At 39.8% G+C, this 21,631-nt stretch overlaps 1 protein-coding gene and 1 long non-coding RNA gene across 3 annotated transcripts; one reads left to right on the top strand and one right to left on the bottom strand.

Moving 5' to 3' along the window:
- Positions 1 to 144: 144 nt before the first annotated feature.
- Positions 145 to 19,991, top strand: LOC141916212 (scaffold attachment factor B1-like). 2 transcript variants are annotated; one of them, XM_074808482.1, is made up of 21 exons: positions 146 to 522; positions 2,061 to 2,148; positions 3,328 to 3,392; positions 3,478 to 3,684; positions 4,985 to 5,047; positions 5,618 to 5,645; positions 6,549 to 7,047; positions 7,474 to 7,523; positions 10,566 to 10,666; positions 12,378 to 12,527; positions 12,623 to 12,699; positions 13,647 to 13,786; positions 14,115 to 14,206; positions 14,611 to 14,717; positions 15,899 to 16,192; positions 16,482 to 16,619; positions 17,083 to 17,125; positions 18,493 to 18,614; positions 19,064 to 19,176; positions 19,306 to 19,357; positions 19,625 to 19,991. In XM_074808482.1, exons 1-21 carry the CDS (start codon positions 334 to 336, stop codon positions 19,752 to 19,754), a joined length of 2,748 nt encoding a protein of 915 aa, XP_074664583.1. In that variant the 5' UTR covers positions 146 to 333; the 3' UTR covers positions 19,755 to 19,991. The 2 variants fall into 2 exon arrangements, 1 of the variants encoding a protein (XP_074664583.1); XR_012621083.1 differs by lacking the exons at positions 19,064 to 19,176; positions 19,306 to 19,357; positions 19,625 to 19,991 and adding an exon at positions 18,238 to 18,416 and having other exon boundaries at positions 145 to 522; positions 18,493 to 18,610.
- Positions 16,314 to 18,238, bottom strand: LOC141916216 (uncharacterized). The gene is made up of 2 exons (XR_012621085.1): positions 17,949 to 18,238; positions 16,314 to 16,646 (listed from the first exon to the last, which is right to left on the bottom strand). It is a non-coding gene; the product is annotated as an uncharacterized LOC141916216 (long non-coding RNA).
- Positions 19,992 to 21,631: the final 1,640 nt, after the last annotated feature.

Raw genomic sequence — 21,631 nt, forward strand, 5'->3', positions numbered from 1 at the left:
CACACCTCAGGAATGCGCAACCGCAGTCTGTTTCGGCCCTTGTACGCATGCGCGAGAGCGCGCGAGCCGTCCTTAGACGCGGGCGACGCTGCCTGCGCCTGCGCAAGAGTTGTCATTCAAGTTTTCTTCCAGGCCCCGCCTTCCCCCCCCCCCCCCCCCCCCCGCTCGTCGTCGCCCTTCTTTTCGAGCCTGCGCGTAGCGGGCTTTTCCCCCCTCCCCTCAGCGCGTTTTGGCCTCCCCACCATTTTGTGCTGTGATCGCAAGGTTAGTTGCTTGATTGTGCCATATTCTCCCGTGTGTTCGGGCTTAAGGAGGAATATCGAAGGGGCCTTGATGGCGGAGAGTCAATCAGCGGTCGGGCTGGGGGACTTCACATCCCTTGGTGGGGCCGCAGCTCTCGGCTCAGAACCCGAAACCCGGCGGCTGAGCGAGCTGCGAGTCATCGACCTGCGGGCCGAGCTCAAACGCCGTAACCTAGACAGCGGCGGCAACAAGAGCGTTCTTATGGAGCGGCTGCGGAAGGTGAGGCGCAAACCCGGTGGGAGAGGGGGCGGGGGAGGGGGAGGTGTCATCCGGGTCCTTTTGTCCCCGGCTCGAGGGCGCTTGACGCATGCGCGCGCGGGGTCTAGCCCGAGCCGCCGTCCTGAGGGAGGCCCTAAGGGGAGCGCGAGCTGGGCCGTGGTGGCCGCGCGGCTCCGGACCACCGTGTCCTTCCGCTGCTTCCCAGCGCTGGTCCCGGGGAGCCGCTGTCCTTTAGCGCCAACGTGCCCCTTTCCTCCGACCGCTCTAGAGCCGTTGCCTTTGGGGGACCGCCAGCAGTGCCGCCGCTGCACTGCTTCTTGCCACCGTCCGAACCCCCCAGCGGAGACCCACGCCGACCGCTCGCGCTCCAGCGTGCGGGCACCCGCGCCGCTGCCCTGCATCTCAGCCGTTCCTTTGGCGTGCTACTGCTGACTTCGCGGTGGCCTCGGTCTTTCCCTTGTTCCCTGTCCCTGACATACCCGCGTCCTTCACCGATTTCCTCTCCCGTTCCCCGAGAATATACACACACTCCCCTTACCCGCATCTGTTCCCTTGCTGCTTCTGTACGCACTTCACCTGACTCCGTCTCTCCCACCTTTCCGGAATGTGTTTTCACAGACTTCCGTGAGGCCGGAACAGCGTATTCCTGATCCTTCTATGGTTCTGCACGTTGAGAAAAAAATACTGTCGGGATGTGCTTGGGTTTCTGTAGCGGTTACTCTCAATTTTATGCAGTTAGCGTGCTTATCTGCCCAGCTTTGTTTACAGATGAGGGGAGCTTTGCTCCTCGATCTTAACTTCATTTGGCTGTGGGGTTGTGTTACAGCAGCTTACTATTCTGTGTTTCTAATAGCTGTTGTGGCTGCCTGGCTGTATGACCTGAGCTAGGATGAGATGCTAATGTTACCATCTGAAAAATCCTTAAAAATGTTGTCGTAGTTTAACCCTAGTAGTCAACTAAGCACCACATGGCTGCTCACTTGACCCCCCTGCAAGATGGGGGGGAGAATTGGAAGGGTAAAAGTGAGAGAAAGCTTGTGGATTTGAGATAAAGAGAGTTTAATAATTTTAAAAATTGGAAGGGGAAAAAAAACCCCAAAAAACAACAGAGGAGGAAAAGGCAAAAAACACCAAAGAAAAGCAAGTGATGTAAAAGACAAGAGTTGCTTGCTGTCAGCCAACAGATGCCGAGCCAGTCCCCAAGAAATGGCAGCCCCACCAGTTTTATTGTTGAGCATGACATCATATGGTCTGGAATATCCCTTTGGTCAGTTGGGGTCAGCTGTCCCAGCTGTGTCCCCTCCCAACAGCCTGCTCACTGGCGGGGCAGGGTGAGGAGCGGAAAAGGCCTTGATGCTGTGCAAGTGCTGCTCAGCAATAACTAAAACATCCGTGTGGTATCAACGCTGTTCTCTGCACAAATCCGAAACATAGCCCCATATGAACTACTGTGAATAAATTTAACTATCCCATAAATAGACACAATAAATGCACACCAGCAAACAATACAATAGATGTCATACTGCTGTCTCCAATAGGCCATTGAGGATGAAGGAGGAGATCCTGATGAAATTCCTGTGACCTCAGAACTGACCAACAAAAGAATGCCGAAAAGAACTAGCAAAGGTATAGAGTCTAGACAAATACAGTTCTTTGTTTCCATCAACAATGTTGATTTCTTCTGTTTCATTGGTTTAATTTGAAAATTTAAAAAATGCACTTTTTCTTTTTCCTAACGGAAAATGGTAAAACTCTGTTGTGTTAGTGAGTGATGACAAGTTTAAATGGTAGCATGACACCTAATTGTACTTCCATTAGCAAGTCTTGAAACCTGTAGATGAGACCATAAGTTGCAGGTGTTTCTGTACTTGTGACCATGAGTGTAGAAATGTGTCAGGTACAGAGCAAGCAGCTGCAGTGTTAGCTCCTGTGGAGAGCTCTGCTAATGTATATTGAGGTGCCTCCACAACACCCTGTGTACTAAGTTCCTTGCTGTAGCTATATAACCTTTTTTAATAGAGAAGCTGTTGAACCTCCATCATCATAAGGATATGTTTTTAGAAGTGAGAAATTACAGTGGGAATAATTAAAACCATTGTTGCAAAAATAACAAATGTGTATAACTTTTGTTAGTGTCATATTTCATTTTTTAACTGTTGTTTTGAAAATGAACTGTTCTGAAATAGCTCATTAGTAATTTAAGTATGTTTTGCTTTTAAAAACATTGAACATTGTGTGGGCCATGTTACCTGTGGTTTATTTGAATTGCTTATAGCCAGTTCCAAAAAAGATACTTCCTGAAACTTTCTTTTAAGCTGCTTCCTTTAAGATAACGGGGTAAAAATAGAGAAAGAGCAGTTGTTTTTGAATAGTGATAAACATTTGCTGATGACATGTGCCTAAACATGATCTGTGTGTCCAAGATTTTTAAAGTGGAGATTAATTCTAAATCAGTTTAATTATTTAAATGGTAAGAGGGAGGGATTTTGTAACAATGATAGGGTGTTTCTTTTAAATGAAACACCTTCCTAGACAGTGCTGTCTCTTTAGGTGTTGAAGTGTTGTGCAATGGGAGGACTAGCTGTTGAAAAATGTAGCTGTGCTACTTCTAGTTTATACTTATGCAGTTTGCTTGTTTCGAGTGGCAAGTTATCCTCCATGATATCCAGACAGACCTGGACTTCTGAATCAGGGTCTTAATGATTATTTGTTGAAACAAACTCAGTGTTGAAGAAGTAATTCAGTAAAGAGTAGACATGTTACGAAATTTAGTGCTATATCTCACTTCGGTGATGCTATTTTTAGGAAGAAAACCAGAAGAAGAAGGTGTTGAAGACAATGGACTAGAAGAAAACTCTAGAGATGGCCAGGTAAGTGAAGTTGTGATTGCTGTTACTAAGAATATGCATCATTTAACCTGCAATAAATACACATCTACCCTTTTTCTTTCTGTAGGATGATATCGAAGCAAGTCTGGATACCTTGCAAGATATTGACATGATGGATATTAGTGTGTTAGATGAAGCTGAAATAGATAATGGTAGTGCTGTAGACTGTGGAGAAGACTATAGTCCTGATAATATTCTCGATTCTTTGTCTGATAATAAAGACAATGTCGAAGCAGAAATGAAAGAACTTCCAGATCAGCTAACAGAAAATGAGGTGAGTAGAAGTCTTTGTAGATTCTCAGAAGGTATTTAATAAGTATATAGGCACATAAATTAATTATTTCAGTGTAATAGAATATAGGACATGAATGTGATATGAATTCTATTTCACATTCACAGCTCTCATGTGCTACTCCTTAAGTGGTAAATGTTCTTGGACCTATCAGAGGCTTGAAATGTTCCCAGTGGACAGGTCACAGCCTTCTTTACTTTTTAGTAACATCTTTGCTTGCCATGAAAGAAGCTTGGAATTGAAAGTAATGTATTAGTTTTGGTGTTCCCTCTTCCCACTTATATGTGTATAAGCGTATATACGCGTATATCCAGCCACCTAGATATCTATATGTATGGAGAGGGAGAAACACGTTTTCAACTCACAGGTAATTCGGAAATCTTTTCCGCAGAAATAATGCTCTGGTTTAAAGAATTTATGTTGTGCGGTTTTGTCATAGAGATTTATAAAACAAGAAAATCTGTGTATTGTGTATTGCCCTGTTCTGACATTGCTGGGCTTTGGACTTAGTTTTGAGAACAACTTGCAATGTCCTTTACAAACAGCGCAGTCTCCTGCTACTGAACGAACAGGGTGATCTGTGTATTATGTTCGCTCCTCAAATATATAAATACTTCCTTGGATCCTTGCGGGTTTTTTTTATTTTAGGATGTTCGCTCCCAAAACCAAACATATTATCCTTCCTTGTCTCCTTGTGGGTGTGCTTATTTGCTTTTTATTTTAGGCCTGTGGTGTGTGTCTCAACTTTTTATCATTTACCTTCTGAAAACGGAGTCATTGCAACAACATCTAGTTAACCTGAAAGGCAGTTTCCTGGTGTTCTGTAAACTAGAGCCGTTGTGAATCATGTAACTGATGAGCTTTGGTTGAGTCTTACTGACAGCTCTTAAGGAAGGAAAATTTTAGGAATGTGTTTTGTTTTCAGAAAAGTAGAAAGCAAAGTCAGCTTAAGTTCTAACTTCTTTTTTCAGTTGGAAACTAAAGAAGTGGGAAAGTGCAAAAACATTTTTTGTACAGTAACCACAGAAATGTGAAATAAATTTCCTCTCTAAATAAATATACAATGTCATGTTGAAATTAAAATGAAAGGTAACTGGAGAAGGGTATTTAATCATCAAGTATATTTTTATATTGCTCCTCATACTTCCTCATGAAGTAGCAGTTGAGAACTGGAAGATATTTCTCGTATTATTGGTAGGGAGAATTGAATACAGTAGTATTTCTCCGTAACCTAAAGTTACTTTTTGTAAGAAATGCTGTAATTCCTTTTTTACTCTTTTAGGAAGAATATGATGAAATTGAAAACAATTTAGATGCCTCTTCTTCCGATTTAATTGAAATGAAGGTAAATTGAAAATGTAGCTCTGTTTCAGATTGTTGTTATCAGTATTCACTCAGTGCTCATTCTACAACAAAGAGAACACGACCACAATATGAAATTGTAACAGAACCAAAGACATACATGATCTTGCTCAGAATATAGTCTGTCAAATGAGAACACCCTGTGTTTTTTCCCTACTTTTCAGTCAGCTATCAAGACTTCCTCCACATTTGTGGCAAATAAAAGTGGTCTTGTACTGTTGACTTCTTCTTTCTCCTGTGGATTAGACCAAGTAGTAGCTGGGTTTGTTTCTCCTGCAGTTGATGTGTTACACAAAGATACTTTATTGGTCTCTTTAGTATTCCAAGTTAGATAGAGAATGCTATTGTGGCTGATACTTTGATTTGTCTTGAATGTGCCAGAAAAATTACCTATATAAAAAACTCTGTTGCAGTGGATGGTGAAAAAAAGTGCTAAATATAGTAGGTGAATTGGTGTAGTTTTCATCTTGGGATTGGGCGGGGAGTTGCTATTATTCTGTGTTACAAAATACATTTTATAAAATCCTCATGCTGTGTTTATTTTCCCAAACAGAAAATTGAGAAGCTACACTTGGAGCCAGGTACTGTTAAAGAAAAACATATTCCTGTCTTTTCAACTAATACTTTTTAAACCATTAACTATTAAAAAACCAAGCAAACAAACATAATTTACATTATTTTTATGATGGACAATCCAGATCATGCAGGGTCATAGAGATTGGAAACCCAATCATATCCCCAGATCTGTGAAGTGATGCTTGTCATCTTTGAAATATTTCCAGTGAAATGAAATGGTTTAAAAACCTGTTAAACTACATAAATGGATTTAGAGAAGTTAATCACAGTTTAAAAACTAAAGATTCTACTTGTAAACAGATCTTGTGATATCGCACACACCTTAACTCTGTTATTAAGTAGAGAGCAGTGAAAGCAGTAAAAAGGTATTGTAGGTCATTAAAATGTAAAGATTAGTTACTGGATACAGAAGAAAGAAGAGAGTTTCTTCATGGAAATTTCATACAGATACTTTTCACTTTCTGGACTGCAAACACACTCATGCACCATCAGAAGATGCCCAGTTCTCATGTTGGACTGTCTGCTAAAAGAATTTCACAGAAATTTAAAAATTGAACCCTCAGTGCCTTGATACGTTCAGTTAAGCATCTTGGACTCTGGAAGCTAACTAGAGAAGAAACAGAGCTGAACGATTTCATGAAGAATATCAAGGATGAGCCAGAAGGTTTTTGTTAAGTCTGTGGGGGCATTTTTCTTCCCTGTTAACATATTAGGGCTGATTTGGTAGTTTGTCAGACAGCAGTTAGCATAGTACTTTTAACACTGTGTACACTAGGGTTTTCCAATCTCTGTGTAGCTTAGAAGTTCTCTTGGTGTTAGTGTGGCAGCCATGCCAGTTCCACATTTGTGATTGCTGTATTTCCCTGGTGATTAAATCTTGTGCCATTCTATTCCTGTTAAATCCGTAGAAAATGAGAAAATACTCGACATTTTGGGGGAAACTTGTAAATCTGAACTACTTAACGAAGAAACTTCTGAAGCGGAGCGGCCGCATGCACAGGAAGCAAGTAACGTGGTGCCAGGCAAGAGGCTAGCGGAGGAAGAGGACGCTCTTGCTGCCGCTCAGTTGGAGGAAGATGCTTTAGATTTGGACAGCAAATCGGCACAAGCTATGGCAAGGAAGGAAGCAAAGCGTTTAGTTGTAGCAAAAGGGGAGACAAGTGAACAGACAATAGAGGAAGAGAAACCGGACTCTGAATCTTTAGTAGTAGAGACCCTAAGCGATCAGAGTAGCAAACGCTCCCAAGGCCTGGAAGCCTCTAGTGGGGAAACAGCGGAAAAAGGCGCAGGTCCTGAAGCCAAAGATAGCAAAGAAGATGCCAAGAAAACAGAAGACAAAGCTAATTCTGAGGAATCCCCTGCTACTAAAGAGTCCTCAACCAGTGAGGGCGGTGATCAGAAAAAGAGGTTTGTTTTTTCTCCGTTATAGACCAGATGCTATCTTTTTTTCATTGGTCGTTAAGTGATGCGAATAAGCTGTTTCCTTCAATTGGCCACCGAGACTGATGAAATTGTAGCCTATTCCTAAAGAGTCTGTTTTATTTCTCCATGTGCAGATTTTTTTTTTTTAAACACAGAGGGTTTGATTTCTTTCCTTCCTCAACCTTCAAAGGTTGTTTTCTTAAATTACTCTTATTTGTAAATGTCTTCCTTATATAAGCCTGTTTAAGAATCTGACTTCATTATTTCTTGTCAGATTTCTTAAATCAAGTATACAAAGGTGTGTTTTCGTTTGCAACATATTTTCTGGTAGGTATTTAATTTTAGCATTTTTCATAATTAAAATTTGTCACTTTTCTTTCTGACTTGAATAATGTGGTGTTTTGTCTTTAGCCCTGTTGAGGAGGACAGAGATACAAAGATAATCTCAAAGGATGAGAAAGGTATGTTTCTCTTCAAAAATCAAACTTTAATGATTGCTTGGAGAAACTGTTTTTGTACTGGACAGGGTATTTCAGCAGAAAGGCATTGGAGTCTATGCAGTTAATTGAATATCATAAATTATTCGCCTCTTTGCATTTTTTTTAATCTATGCGAAAAAGCCTTTTTTCCTTTTGTGCATTTCCTAAGGATATCTGTGTTGCACCCTTTTGTTTATATCTTGATCTTCAAAGGTAGACGTTAATACGTGGCAAATATGTCCTTCATGGCACTGAAGATGCTTACCAACAGCTGTTAGTGAGTCAAGAGCCTTTGGCAGTTGTGTGTGCTTTACTATATGTTTGTGATTCTTCATACCATCTTCTGTTTTGCTGAAAACATTTGGAATCTAGTATTCGCGTATTTAAATGCCACGGAAATTTACAGCTTAATGTTTTCTTCAAATTAGATTGACGTTATACAATCTTTGTCCACAAGGTTCCTATTTACAGTGCAAATATGCATCATAAGCCAGATGAAAATTTCTTGACCAACACTGTCAGATGCCTGCTCCTTCTTTTCATCATACTTTTAATACATCAGGCTGCTGAGTCTTTGCAGCTCACCGCACCTCTCTATTCTCCTACCTGACCAGGGCAGAAAATCTAGACCTGACTGTAACGTTCTTCTTACATACTGCAGGCAGGTAGTTCAGCACTGTAAGCATGGAAGTTCCAGCAATGCCTATAATAGGCAAGAAACTCAATTATAAGATCTGTCTGCTGGCTGGACAGGAAGAATTTGTTTGGTTTTAATTGGGTTTTACAACACTGACTGAACTCATTGTCAGCTGCTTTTTCCAAGATCCGGGGTTATACGTGTCTATGCAAGCTACTTGACCTGACCATCAGCTCCATTAGGGTCTATTTACCTCTTGCTTACAGTCTGTAATCTTGTGTTCTCTTATTTCAGAATATTTAAAGGAGTGTTTTGTGCATGCTGTCATTTACTCAAGGACTTGAGTGTATTTTTTTTGTGGACTTGGAAAACTCTTCTTGAAGTTTGCATTCAAAAGAACCTTCAGGAACTTGGGTGTCTGATAACAACCTTGCCCTGCCTACCTTCCTCCAAAGGATGTGCTGTGTTCCATAACATTTGTTTAAACCATTTTCTGGCTTAATAAACAGCACTGGGGAGAGGTAGCTACTTGATTATGTAACATTTTCTGCACGCAGAGCAAAGTGATTGAGCCAGAAGAGAGGTACAGAGCTATATACAAGTCAGTTCTGACTCACGTTGCTATTTCCACACCTGTATGAAAGGATTTTATTTAGGACAAGAAGTTTTTCGTGTTCCGTGCATTTGTTATGAGACCTGTATTAATAAGAGTATAGAAAAATTAAATTTATGAGCTCATGTCTGGTGGACTTGGCAGTCAGTTTATACATATCTGAAAGATACTACCTCCAGTGTTGAGGGTTGGCTCCCAATACCTATATCATTCTAGTTTCTAAGTTAGAGAAGATTTTATAGTCCCCGTCTTTCTTTGTCGTGGAAGCTCAGTACCATTGCAGGATCACCTCCTTAAGTCTTACAGGAGGGCAAAAACTGGAGATGTTAAGACTGATTGAAGCTTATTCAAAAAGGACATTAATATAGTTCAAATAATATAAAAAATATTTGGTAAAATAGAACAAAGAAGAAAGTGCTCATTTTTCTCTTTCTCCAGGATGCTGGTGCCAGAGTAATTATAGGTGGCCGTTTTAAAATTCTAGAGGAAGCATGTGGAATAAAAGCATCAGAGCCTATGGCTCACCTTTTTGAAACACTAGGACAGTGTATCTCCCATGTGTTTGCACACATGACACACCTTTGTCCGTGCGGTTCTTGAGACTAGAAGATGACAGGTGTAGACTTAGTCTCCTTTATACAAAAGACCTTTTTTAAAGAGATTGGCACAAACGATCTAGGGAACTTGTATAAATAATAACAACAGTGTTCTCAGTGCTAAGCACATGTTTGAGATGATGGCAAAAATTATCAGGAAGTAAGAGATGGAAAGGCACCTGAATAAAAGAGCATTATAGAAAGATTCTGGAAGAAATGTCTCCCCTCGATGAAAGCAGGTCTGGGAAATTCCATGTTTCACCAAGACAGAGCCGAAAAGGCAGATGGTTTGGAAGCAGGCAGCTGGTCTGAAACCTGCTTCACTCCATTCATTGAAGCCTTGGAACTGAACACTCCAAAGGCTGGTAAAAGGACAGTAAAGACATTTCAAAGGAGACTGGAAACAGTATGCCTGCATAAGTGCTTCATGCTGAATTGCAAACACTAAACATGGAGTTCAGCTCAAATACTTTTTAATCCCTAGACTTTGAGTTTTCAGACTTCGCAAGTACATAAGCATTTATAATACTGTTTTTCTAGTTTAGATGCCAAATTGGATGGGTGTTCTGTAGTTCTTGCATAGTTAAAGAAAGCTAGGTCTTTTCTAATTGCTGTAACTGAAGTCACAGGCTTCGTACCCCAGCTGTGGAATCTGTGTGGGCAGAAATAGAGAAATGTTCTTGCTTGCTTTATGGTGAATGTCTGTCTTTCCTTGAGAGATACAGTTAATCTGCCTCCCATCATTATTCCTTTGGAGTCGAGGAGATGAGGATGGCAAGACATGAGTATACATGGGTATTAATGTAGTTCCTGCAACTCTGGCAGGTCTTCTGTCTTTTCCTGTAAGTGCAGAGTTACTGAGATCTGTCCAGGCACATTCTGAAGAATCACAGTTACTTCAGAGATGTCCTAGTCCAGTTTCTTTCTTGAAGAATGACATAACACACTTCCGTGGCATGTATCAAAGCCTGTAGTTCCATCTTAAATTTTTTGGACTTGTAATACTACCAGCCTTCAGGAATGTGAATCGTGGCAGGAGAATGTTATGCATTGCATTTTATTTGCTTTACAATTTTTAAAAAAGGATTTGTGGAACTGCTTTTTAATTCAGAAGTAGTTTCTGAAACAAACAGGATTTTTTGTATGTTTTGGTTTTGTTTGTTTGTTTTCCTAATTAGGTCGCGCTGCTAGTGGTTCTGGTAGAAACTTTTGGGTGAGTGGACTGGCTTCCACTACCAGAGCCACGGATCTGAAGAATCTGTTTAGCAAATATGGGAAGGTAAGGGTTTCTTTGATTTGGTTTGTTTTTTTTTCACTTGAAACTGTCTTAATAAGACTTCTTAAGCTTCTTTCACTGATATTTTCTTGAAAGGAATCAAATTATCAAAAATATTGTGGGATATCAAGGAAAAAATTGCCGAAGCTCATGCTGAATGACTGGGTTTTTTTTATTCTGTCGCCCACTTCCAAGCAAATTCAAAATTCCATTTGTGGTCCTTTTTTTGAAACAGTCAATAACTGCTTACATACAGTTCTGTCTCATGTGCTGTAGTATAGTATCTTCACCCATTGGAAATTCATAGTCAACAGTGAATTTAACATTGTTTATTAAAGACTTCATTAGGACTAATTAAAACATGGCAATAAACGTTGAAACATAGTTATTGGCGAATATCTTAAGAATTGGCTTAGTACCTGAAGTTTTCTTTTCATGTAGAAAACAAAAGCACTTGTTTGGGTAGTTGTGGGGGGGAGGGTTGCGTTGGGCTGGGGAGGGCGGTGGTGTTCTTGCAGTTGTTATTAATAATAGACAAAATGCCAAGTTAAATCTCCCTGTCAGTTGGGAAATCGAAAGAGCTAGTTTAATAGAAGACTGATGTCAGAGACATCAGTAAGGATTTTTGTCAAACCTTTGTAGTCTATTTAAAGATGACTGTCAGCAGATTGTAGTATGTGCTAGCTATCTATGAAAATACTCTAGAACTTAAATGTGACTTTACAGTAGGTACAAAAATGGATTGTGTAGCACGGCTTGTGAGTTTGTCTGAAAGTCATGAGACTAGTAAAACCTTTTTAACGTTCCTTGTAATCCTTGTAACAGTAAAAATGCAATACTTCCATTTATTTGTTCAGAATTCCATCTGGTAACCTGAAACATTGATCATAGAGATGTACCCCAAAATTTTAAATGTAACTGAAAACTGTGTGACAGCCAACCTAGTATTTATCTCTACTTAGATGCCATGGTACTGTTTAGTCATTTAAATAAAATTACTGCTATTTTCTTTGGAGTATTAGCAGAGGCGAAGCTTCCTAGAAGTAGATGTACATCTGCAATAAATCCAGTGTTCAAAAGTATGTTCCTTATTCAGCTATACTTTAAAATATGACACCTCTGTGAAATATGATTGATTTCTGTAATACAAAATGAGCTGTATTGAGTATATGAGCATAAGTAAGCACCATTTATGAAAACAGATGTTCTACATAGGCTTTTCCAAGTTATACTTTTTGGGGAAACTTCCTGTTTCTTAAACAAGATTGTAGATAACATTGTGGGTCTGCCTTTTAGCAGTGACGTGAAAACATTTTTTCAAGGGGAGATAGGACTTAGCAGTTAAGCTAGCATTAGCATGTGGGTGGAAATTGGCTTACAAATTTTTTTTAGGCTTTTACTCCTTTATACTTAAGCAAAATTATGTTGATGTAAAGTTAGTCTCTTTTTTTTTTTTTTACCGGTCTTTCTTCAGAACAGAATTCAGTCTTTGGCTCCCATGTATTGATTCAACTTTTTCAGTGTTACATTGGCCACACAAGAATGATTGGCTCCAAGCAATGCTCCTTTTATATTTGTTAATCTCTTAAAAATAGAAGTTTCCTGAATGATGATGGACAGCAATAAAACACAGTAGAAGTGGAGCTTGTACTTCTTGCTGTTAAATGTCAGGCACTTGTTACAGTGAGTGTAATACCTCTTCTATTTTGGAAAGGTGGTGGGTGCAAAAGTGGTCACCAATGCTCGAAGCCCTGGTGCTCGCTGTTACGGCTTTGTTACGATGTCTACAGCAGAGGAAGCAACAAAGTGTATTACTCACCTTCATAAAACAGAGTTACATGGGAAAATAATTTCTGTAGAAAAAGTGAGTACGGATCCTCAAAGATAACCTATAACCATCAGATTGTACAAATGATCGAGACCACATTCTCAGCTGATTATGTCCAAAACAATTTTTAGGCAAAAAATGAACCTGCTGGGAAGAAGCCTAGTGAAAAAAAAGAGAACGAAGCAAAGAAGGAAACAGTCAGTGAGAGGTACTGCTCTAAAAAATCTCTATCCAAAGGTGTTTTGCTGTTCTTCAGTCTATGTTGATTTGTCAGGCAAAACAAAGTTCCAGTAAGATTTTCTGTGGCAAATATTCAAAAAGAGCGCTAGATGCATTTTTTCCAATTTTAACTACAAGATAAGCTTCTGTTGATGTTCAGTGCCTAACTTTACATGTTTTTGTTATGTGCTTTAAGGTAGGCATTGGAAAGTTGCATTTTCAAGCATGACTTTTAATTTAGCTATATTTTGGTTTTGTTAAAAATTGTGGTGCTTTCATGTCATAAATCTATAGGAAAGGTCATTTGAGAATTTTGATCAGTATGTCACTGTTTCTTCATTAAATTTTTCTGTCATTGGAATAGGGCTTTCTCAGGTGGTTGTGGTCACAAACATTTAAAGATCAGTTGTCCGAGATGCTGTTTCCAGAACATGTTCCTCTTCAGTACTATGCTCTTTCTAACATTACTGAAAGTAGCTGAAAAAGACACTTCAGCGAGTGAATAAGATGCTAAGTCCTTTGCTTTAATTATCTTCTTGAGGTGTAACTTCTATTAAATGCTATTTGCTGAGAAGTTTTTGTCTTTATTTCACCTAGTTGCCCAACAAAACTGCTTCACATTGGCAGTTCATAATCGTCATGTTGTATAAGAAACTTTGTGGACATTAAGCACATAGTGGTTTGAATTTTTCCTTTTGCCTCAACTGGAGGCGATAGGAAAGATCACGGCCAATTTTTATGACAACTGCACAGTATGGTCGGATTGTCTTATATTTTATGGTTGTAGGAAGTTGTAGAAGGAAATCTTTGGAAGTCTAATTATGACTGTCTTCTGGCATCAGATTTCTACTTTGTTACTGTGTTGCTAGTGTTCTCCTTTAATTTTCTTTTCTCTTACTTTCTATTAGTCTAATCTATATCAATATCTATCTATAGACCTGGCAGTGTTAAAAGGGATGAGAAATCTGACCAAAAAGATGAGCCTAAAAAAACAGAAGACAAAGATGAAAAGGAAAAAAAAGATAAAGATGAACTGAAGTCAGGTTCATCAGAACAACCTAAAACTATTAAGTCAGGTAATTTGGATATTCTTTTTTTCATAGACTAAAAGGTATGGTGAAGTATGAATAATTAATTGTAGGTAGTTCCTTCCAAAGAACTGCCAATGTTCTTAGTTGGAAATCCAGAAGGTATAAAGGGGTGTGGGGGGGTGGGGGGTGTGACATTGTGTTACCCTTAACAGAAGCACTTGAAATAGGTATAGTGAAAAATGATCTTTGAAGAGGGGGTTAAATGCCCATTTTCACATTTTAGAGAACACAACTGGCATAGCAATGAGTGGTATAGGTTCTGTAGTTTGATTGTTTTTTCCATGTCCTTCCCCTCAACCTCTGGTTTATTTAGGAAGTAAAGGAACAGAGAGAACAGTAGTAATGGATAAATCCAAAGGAGAACCTGTTATTAGTGTGAAAACATCAACTGCATCAAAAGACAGAGTAAGTAATGTTTCTGCATGGAAGATGTTATGTGTCAGTTTTCCTTAGAAACAAATACTGAATCCTGCGAAGCTACATTTAACCCACGCTTGTCTTGCTGATCTGTCTGATTGGGAGTTTCCATAATGTGGATTTAGATCTTAATTAGTAAAATACCTTTCGTACGGCTGATACCATATTCGGCAATGAAAACCTGCCAAATGAAGGTGGGAAGGTAAGTATTACTGTGTTAATGTACAGTGTGTCTGTAATGTTAAAAAAGAACAGCTTTTTTTAAAAATGCAGGGACCAAGCTTTGAGATGTGGTATATATGAATGGAAATGGAGTGTAAAGTATTGTTTGTGATAGTTGTCCTTTTATAAATGTACTCTGTTAAGTTTCTCTACTTCAATATTACATACAGAGCATTAAGAGCCAGGATCGCAAATCAGAGAGCAAAGAGAGACAAGGCATTGTGCCATTTGACAAAATCAAAGCACAGCGAAAAATGAGGGAGGCAGAGCAGCGCCGGTAAGAGCAACAGTGAAATTGTTTGAAATATTTTTTTTCTAGAATTAATGTAATTTTATTTTCATTAAAATGACTAAGAGATAAAGAGGGTTGATTTGTTTTTTACTTATAATTTGTTCTGTAATTTGTGGTTCACATATCTATGGAATTGGGAAAGCTCCAATTATTGACTTTGTTAATACTAAGCTTGAAATTGCATTCAGGGAAAAAAATTGCAGTTTGTTTTTTGTTCTTGTTCCATTTTGTAGATTTTGTGGTTTAGATTGATTTACATATGCTGCTCTCCTTAGCTGAGTATGCATTGTAGGAGAGGTGAAATGATAATTCTAAACTTGTCACACTCAAATATATAGGGAAGGACCAGGAGAACAGTTGTCTTTCTTGTCATAGGATTCAAAGTCTCCATAGTGTTTGAAATAAAACAAGATATTTTTGTATTTAAATACATTGTGTCTATAGAGAAATTGGGGGATTTTCCAGCAGCCCGTCAAAGTTTCCACATTGTGTCTTTTTTGTTAAGAACCTAATTCAGGTATTGAATCATTTTTGGTGGGGTTTTGTTTCTGTTTTCATTATATTTAATAGAGGATAAAGATGGTCATGGCCATCCTTCAAATTCCTTGCTAAAACTGTGACCTGAATTCCATGTTAAACATTTTCCACACATTACAAAACTGCATTAGTTACCTAAAGTAAGTTGAGTTGGACAGGGGTAAAATGCTTTCAGCATTCTTAGTGGAGAGGAAAAAGTTTCTCTCTCATAGGTAGATTTTTGAGCCTTAATGGAGTTATATTATCCAGCATACTGTTCTGGCTTCTTCAGAGTTGAATGTTTTATTTGAGTAGAAGGAATGAGCTTGGGGCAGTTGGATTCAAATTCTCCTGACTATACAGGATTATTTGCCCCCACAGGTTGGTTTTGTGGGAGTAATATGATCAGTCTCTAAATACAAGTAATTCATGTGTACACTGTGTGTCTTCCCTCTGTGACTCCCCTCTGTGCCCTCCCTCTCCTACCACCTTACCCCCCACCTCCCCCACCCAGGTATAATTTCAAGGAGCTGACACAAGTTGCAGTCACTGTGGTTGTAATTTTTAATGCTTTTTTCTTCTATTTCCTTTTTAACTTCCTTTATTTGTTGAAGTATTAGATCTGTAACCTTTTATTTCTGTTAAAACAGCACACGTGAGCGTCGGGAGAGACAGCAGCACCTGCAGACTATCCGGGAACGAGAAGAAAGGGAGAGGCTTGAGATTGCTCGTGAGAGACTGGAAATTGAAAGGCAGCGTCTTGAACGAGAACGGATGGAAAGAGAAAGACTGGAAAGAGAACGAATGCACATAGAGCATGAAAGGAGAAGAGAACAAGATCGCATTCAGCGAGAAAGAGAAGAGCTGCGACGCCAGCATGAACAACTGCGTTATGAACAAGAACGTCGGTCTGCAATGAGAAGACCGTATGACATAGATGGCAGGTAAAGCCAGCAAATACAAATGATGCAAGTGGAAAACATTGCTGCCAGCTTCTGTCTCATCAGCTTCTGCTATAAAAAGCTATCCGTATGCTCTCAGCTTCCATTAATCAGCAGTTGTCAATCGCATTGAGATGATCATGTTTAATAGCCCCAGTCAAACTATTCTCTCTGAGGCTTTTCAAATCCCTTTTGAACTTAATTACCCTTCTTCTGGTTTGCACAGTTTGGAAGGAGGGAAAAATATCAAAAATCATTATCTTGACTAAAATGAGTATGTTCATTCTTTCAGGAGAGATGATCCGTACTGGCCAGAGGCAAAACGAATGGCAATGAATGATAGGTACCATTCAGATTTCAGTCGCCAGGACCGCTTCCATGACTTTGATCACAGGGATCGTGGCCGTTATCAAGAGCATTCAATAGACAGGTTGGTGTCTTACCTCCACTGTGTTGCCTGAAGTTGAAAGACAAAAATGTATTTAATGTCACATTTTGCCCGTGCTGCAATTTGGCTTTGCATTTTGTTTTTTAAGTGTAGCTTAGTGGCTGTGGACTTTTTCTTACATAACCATGAAGAGATCTGTACTGTGCCATGAGTTAAACCTTCTGGCAGGCTTGTTCAGAGTGTTCTCGCAATGCTGTTGCACACGTTTGTAGGATTTTGAAAAACTTCTAAATAATATTGTACCTAGCACCTTAATGAGAATATTCTGGTTTATACCTTAGGATGTGTCATGGTTTCCATATGTTCCAGCTGTTTCTGCCTTTTGTAGATAATGTTGGCACTACATGGAAGCAGGATTTTTCATCCGTGTTGTTATGTAGATGGACTTTTATAGACTGCTGAATGTTTTACTACCATGGTCTGATTTTAAGTGTCTTATTTGTAGGAGAGATGGATCACGGACAATGATTGGAGATCGGGATGGACAAGTGAGTTGCTTTATAAAGCTACAGAAACATCTTAACTTCTTATAACCTGGTTTTCTGTAGTGAGTTTCAGATTAAATTTCAGTAGTTAAGAATTAAATTATGCCTCCCAAAATATGTATCAATAATCAGATTGTCTTGTTTTCTTTAATAACATGACATTTAGTTCAAAGACTTATTATAAAAGTTAGATCTAGTTATTCTGGTACAGATCAAACAAATAGAACAAGTGAATTGTGTCAAAAAGGTAGAGTATTCCAAAAGATTGTGTAGAAAAGGCAAAGGTACAAAGTATGCATAAAATTCACTCTATGAGGTTGTGTGGAAATAACAGCAGAATTAGTAGAGATGTTTGCATGTTTTTGAGGACTGGGAGAAAGACCTTCAGGGCACATTCAAGAAGTAAGGGATAAATTTGGTGGAGTCACAGAATCCTCAAGTGCCCTCTACTGATGGCTAAGATGTGTGACTCGGAGAGGCCAGGATAGGCTGGAGAACTGGGCAGAGGGGAGTGTCACTAAGTTCAACAATGGGAAATGCAAAGTCCTGCTCCTGGGGAGGAATAACCCTGTGCAGCAGTACATGCTTGGGACCAACTACACGAAAGGCAGTTTTGCGAAGAAGGACCTTCAAGTCATGGTGGACGACAAGCTGACCATGAGTCACCATTGCACCCTCCTGGCAAAGAAGGTCAGTAGTGTCCTGGGCTGCATTAGGAAGTGTTGCCAGAAGGTCAAGGGAGGTGATACTTCCTCTTTACTTGGCACCCATCTGGCATACTGTGTATAGCGCTGGGCTCCCCAGTACAAGAAAGGTAAGAGCTTACCGGAGTAAGTGCAGCCCAGGGCCACAAAGATGATTAAAGGCGTGGAGCATCTTCTGTATGAGGAGAGCCTGAGAGGTGGGACCATTCAGCCTGGAGAAGAGAAGGCTCAAGTTACCTTATCAATGTGTATTAATACCTCACAGGAGGGAGGGTATGGAGAAGATGGAGCCAGGGTCTACTCACTGACAGGACAAGAGTCAGTCAGCGCAAACTGAAACACATGAAATTCCATCTGAAGACAAAACAAATCTTTTTTTTTCTTTTTTTTTTTTTTTTTTAAATTGTGAAGGTGGTCAAACACTGGAACAGGTTGCATGGGGAAGTTGTGAAGTCTCCAGCTGTGAAGATATTCAAAACCCAATGGGAGACTCTTCTGGACAGCCTGTCCTGGCTGACCCTGCTTGAGCAGTGGGGTTAGACTAGATGATCTCAGGAGGTCCCTTCCATCTGAAATGATTCTGGAATTGAGTAATTACAGCTGAACAACTTTAAACAATTAAAGAGTCTGTTTTGGGCAGTCCTGTAAGTGTTCTTTGCTTTTTAGCATTATCCAGATGAGCGCCATGGAGGACCAGACCGTCATTCACGAGACTCTCGGGAAAGTTGGGGTAGCTATGGATCCGACAGAAGAATGAGTGAAAGTAGAGGGATACCCCCACAGTCACGGTTAGTACGCTTCCCTGAAAATGTTTTTTCCCTTGCATCTAAGGAATATTTCCATATGCAAAAGTGGGATGCAGTTTTTGGAAGTACAATTCTTTTTTTCCAACTTTCGCCTGAGTCTGTTCTCTGTTGGATGGATTACAAATGAGTAACCCTTTCAGCTTGCCTTGTGCATCAAAACATGCATCTTGGCATGATGTTTTACTCCTTTTTTTTTTTTTTTTTCTTTAATAACTTCACATCTGAAAGTCTTCATGTTTTCAATTAATTTTACCGAACGTAACTATCAAGGCTTGGTATTTTCAGGGTAGTGGTTCTTCCCCAGTTTATAGTTGTTGGAAGCACCATCTTGTCAGCCCTTTGAAAGGAAAACAAGTTTATAATTGAATTACTTCAGTCTATTTTGTTTGTTCTGGCTAATGTGAGAAGGTAAGAAGTTCATACTTTCACAGGGATGGACGTGACTGGGGAGATCACGGTCGAAAGTTTGAAGGACATCAAGATCGTTCATGGCAGAGCAGTGTGGATGGAGGAATGATAGGACGGGATCATGAGAGATGGCAAGGTATGGTTCTTGCACAACAGCTCACTCATTAGTTGTGCTACATGAAGCAGAAAATACAGGCATTATTATCCTTGAAGATAAAGTGAAACTATTACTGTGGATATAAAGGAAGCATTTGAACTTTTTTAGGTGGAGGTAGAGGCAGACCTGGCCATGTGATGCATCGTGGAGGCATGTCAGGGTAAGAACATTAAAAAAGCAAAGCATTTAATTCCCTTTTAAGGGCATCTCTTCTATTTAAATTGGCCAAAGAAACATTTTATGGGAGCATCAGTCACCTGATTTGCTATTTACATGTCAAGGAATAATAAAATATTCCCATGGTTTTTATATAGTGCATCTTATTGAAGAGTGAAAAATCATGCAAAAAGTTTTAAAAGAACACCATTATATCACCCTGACTGCCAGAGTCACAAGAGAAAACTAAAATGTCTGAATCACTTTGTAGGCGTGGAGGTTTCATGCAAGGTGGCAACCAAGGTCAGTTGATGCATGGAGGAGGAATGCAAGGAGAAGGATTTGCTGGGCAGGAGAGAGCAAACAGACCTAATGATCCTCGTTTCAACCGTCGCTACTGAATGTGTTTTAATTTTTAACGCAAGGTGGCAACTGAAATGAATCTGTTACCCAGGGTTACCATTAATTGTAACTTACGGGCTACTGTGTTTTGGTTTTTTTTTTTAAGCTGCTGCCATATTATGTCACTCAAGCCAGTGTGAACTCATTTGTTTTGTAATGTGTTGTTCATACCCCATTTAAAATGTTTGTTAATGAAGCATTCCATTTTCCATAAATAAAAGCCAGTTTACAGTTAATTGTTTCAGCAGTCCTTGGAAAACTTAATTTATTCAGCTGTATGTTAAACCATCTAACTTTCTTTCAAAGATGAAGTTATCACAGTGCCTTGCAGGTGTCCCTTTGCACTTTCAGTAGCACACAGCTCCCAGAAATACACTGAACTACTGTGTTACTTCAGACATGTCAAAATTAACTAGAATACGCCAGCACGAGAGATTGCAGTTGTTGAAGTTTGAACACCCTATCACTGCAAAATTGGCTTAGGATCCTGTAGGACAAGTGGTGAAGAATTTTTTTTGATCTCATCTCATAATTGTGCAACATAATACTCTTCACTCTCTGAAAGCAGCTATTTGCTGAGTTACCAGCACAGCCTCTATAAGCCAAAAAGCACAGGCATTTGTGAAAGCAATGACTTTCAAGTGCAAGTCAGAATCATTTTTGTTTTGCTTCTGATAGATCAGGGTAGGCCAGTAATTTTACCTAGAAATCCACAATTTCCTTGACATAGATTAGAAACAGCCCTTGGCTGTGCTTTAGCATCATTTTAAGAATGGGTTGAGAACATGGAGTCCTGTGGCTGCTTTCCTGGCTAAATTGGCTCTGCTGGAAGCATGGCCTGAAATAGATGACAGGGTAGCGGTTAACCCCCCAGACAATTGAAATGGCTGTGTGTGGGTTGCCATGGAAAGCAGCATTGTAGTCTGCTCACAAATTAGCAGGGAGATTGGGATGGTTGTTAGCTACTGGTCTTAGGGCTCTTCACCGTGAAGTTGTTGCATTACAGACTAAAAATGAGAGAATTGGAAAAAGAAGGCAGGACTTCACAAGATGCAAAGATGATCACTGAAGGAGAGCAGTGCTAGGGGCTGCAAGATAACGTAAAGCAGTTGTAGCACGTATTGCTAATAAACAAAGGCACAAATAGGGAAATAGTAAGGTTTCGATTTCCCGAGTTTGTGCTTCACCATAAAACAGTCATGGGATCCCAAGGAATGAGATGGAAATAGAGTGAATCCTCAGACTCTGAGATTGAGTTTGAATTTGTATCTGGACTTAAAAGGTAGGGAAGGTGGTAGAAGCAAGACCCCCCTCATACAAATGATGGGGCAGCAGGAACAAGCAGATGGGGGAGCGCAGATCATGTGTGCTTACACTCCAAAAGAGTTAAGGGAATTTTTAGAGATCAGCAAAAGAGTGGGGAATGCATACTGGCATGGATTTTGCAAATTTGGGCTAGCGAAGCTGTATCCATTATTAGTGGATGACAAAGATTTATTAAGCCTGTAGCCAATGCTGATCAGATACAATGAGGATATGCTCAGTTACTAAACAGAGGTCCTGATGGGTGAGGTCTTAGTGCACCTATGCTATATCAGCGGTTGTGTGCAGCAGTTTTAACAGCATATACAGAACCTGACAAATTAGTGTTGTCCCTCAGGAACTGGTGTACAATGGAAGAAGGTATTAATTTGGTGCAGCAGATGGGGATGGCTCATGCATTGGTTATGGGATCCAATCTGGACTATCAAAATGCAGTTTTTGAGAGGAGCACCTGCCTCACTAAAACCCTTGATTATACCAGCAGTGACAATTGCTACAGGTAATACAGGCACCCTAGCAGACACCTTAAGGGAAACTGGGGCTGTAATTTTGG

This window comes from Strix aluco, chromosome 29 (genome assembly GCF_031877795.1).
Source record: "Strix aluco isolate bStrAlu1 chromosome 29, bStrAlu1.hap1, whole genome shotgun sequence".
In the NCBI taxonomy this organism is placed as follows: Eukaryota; Metazoa; Chordata; class Aves; order Strigiformes; family Strigidae; genus Strix; species Strix aluco.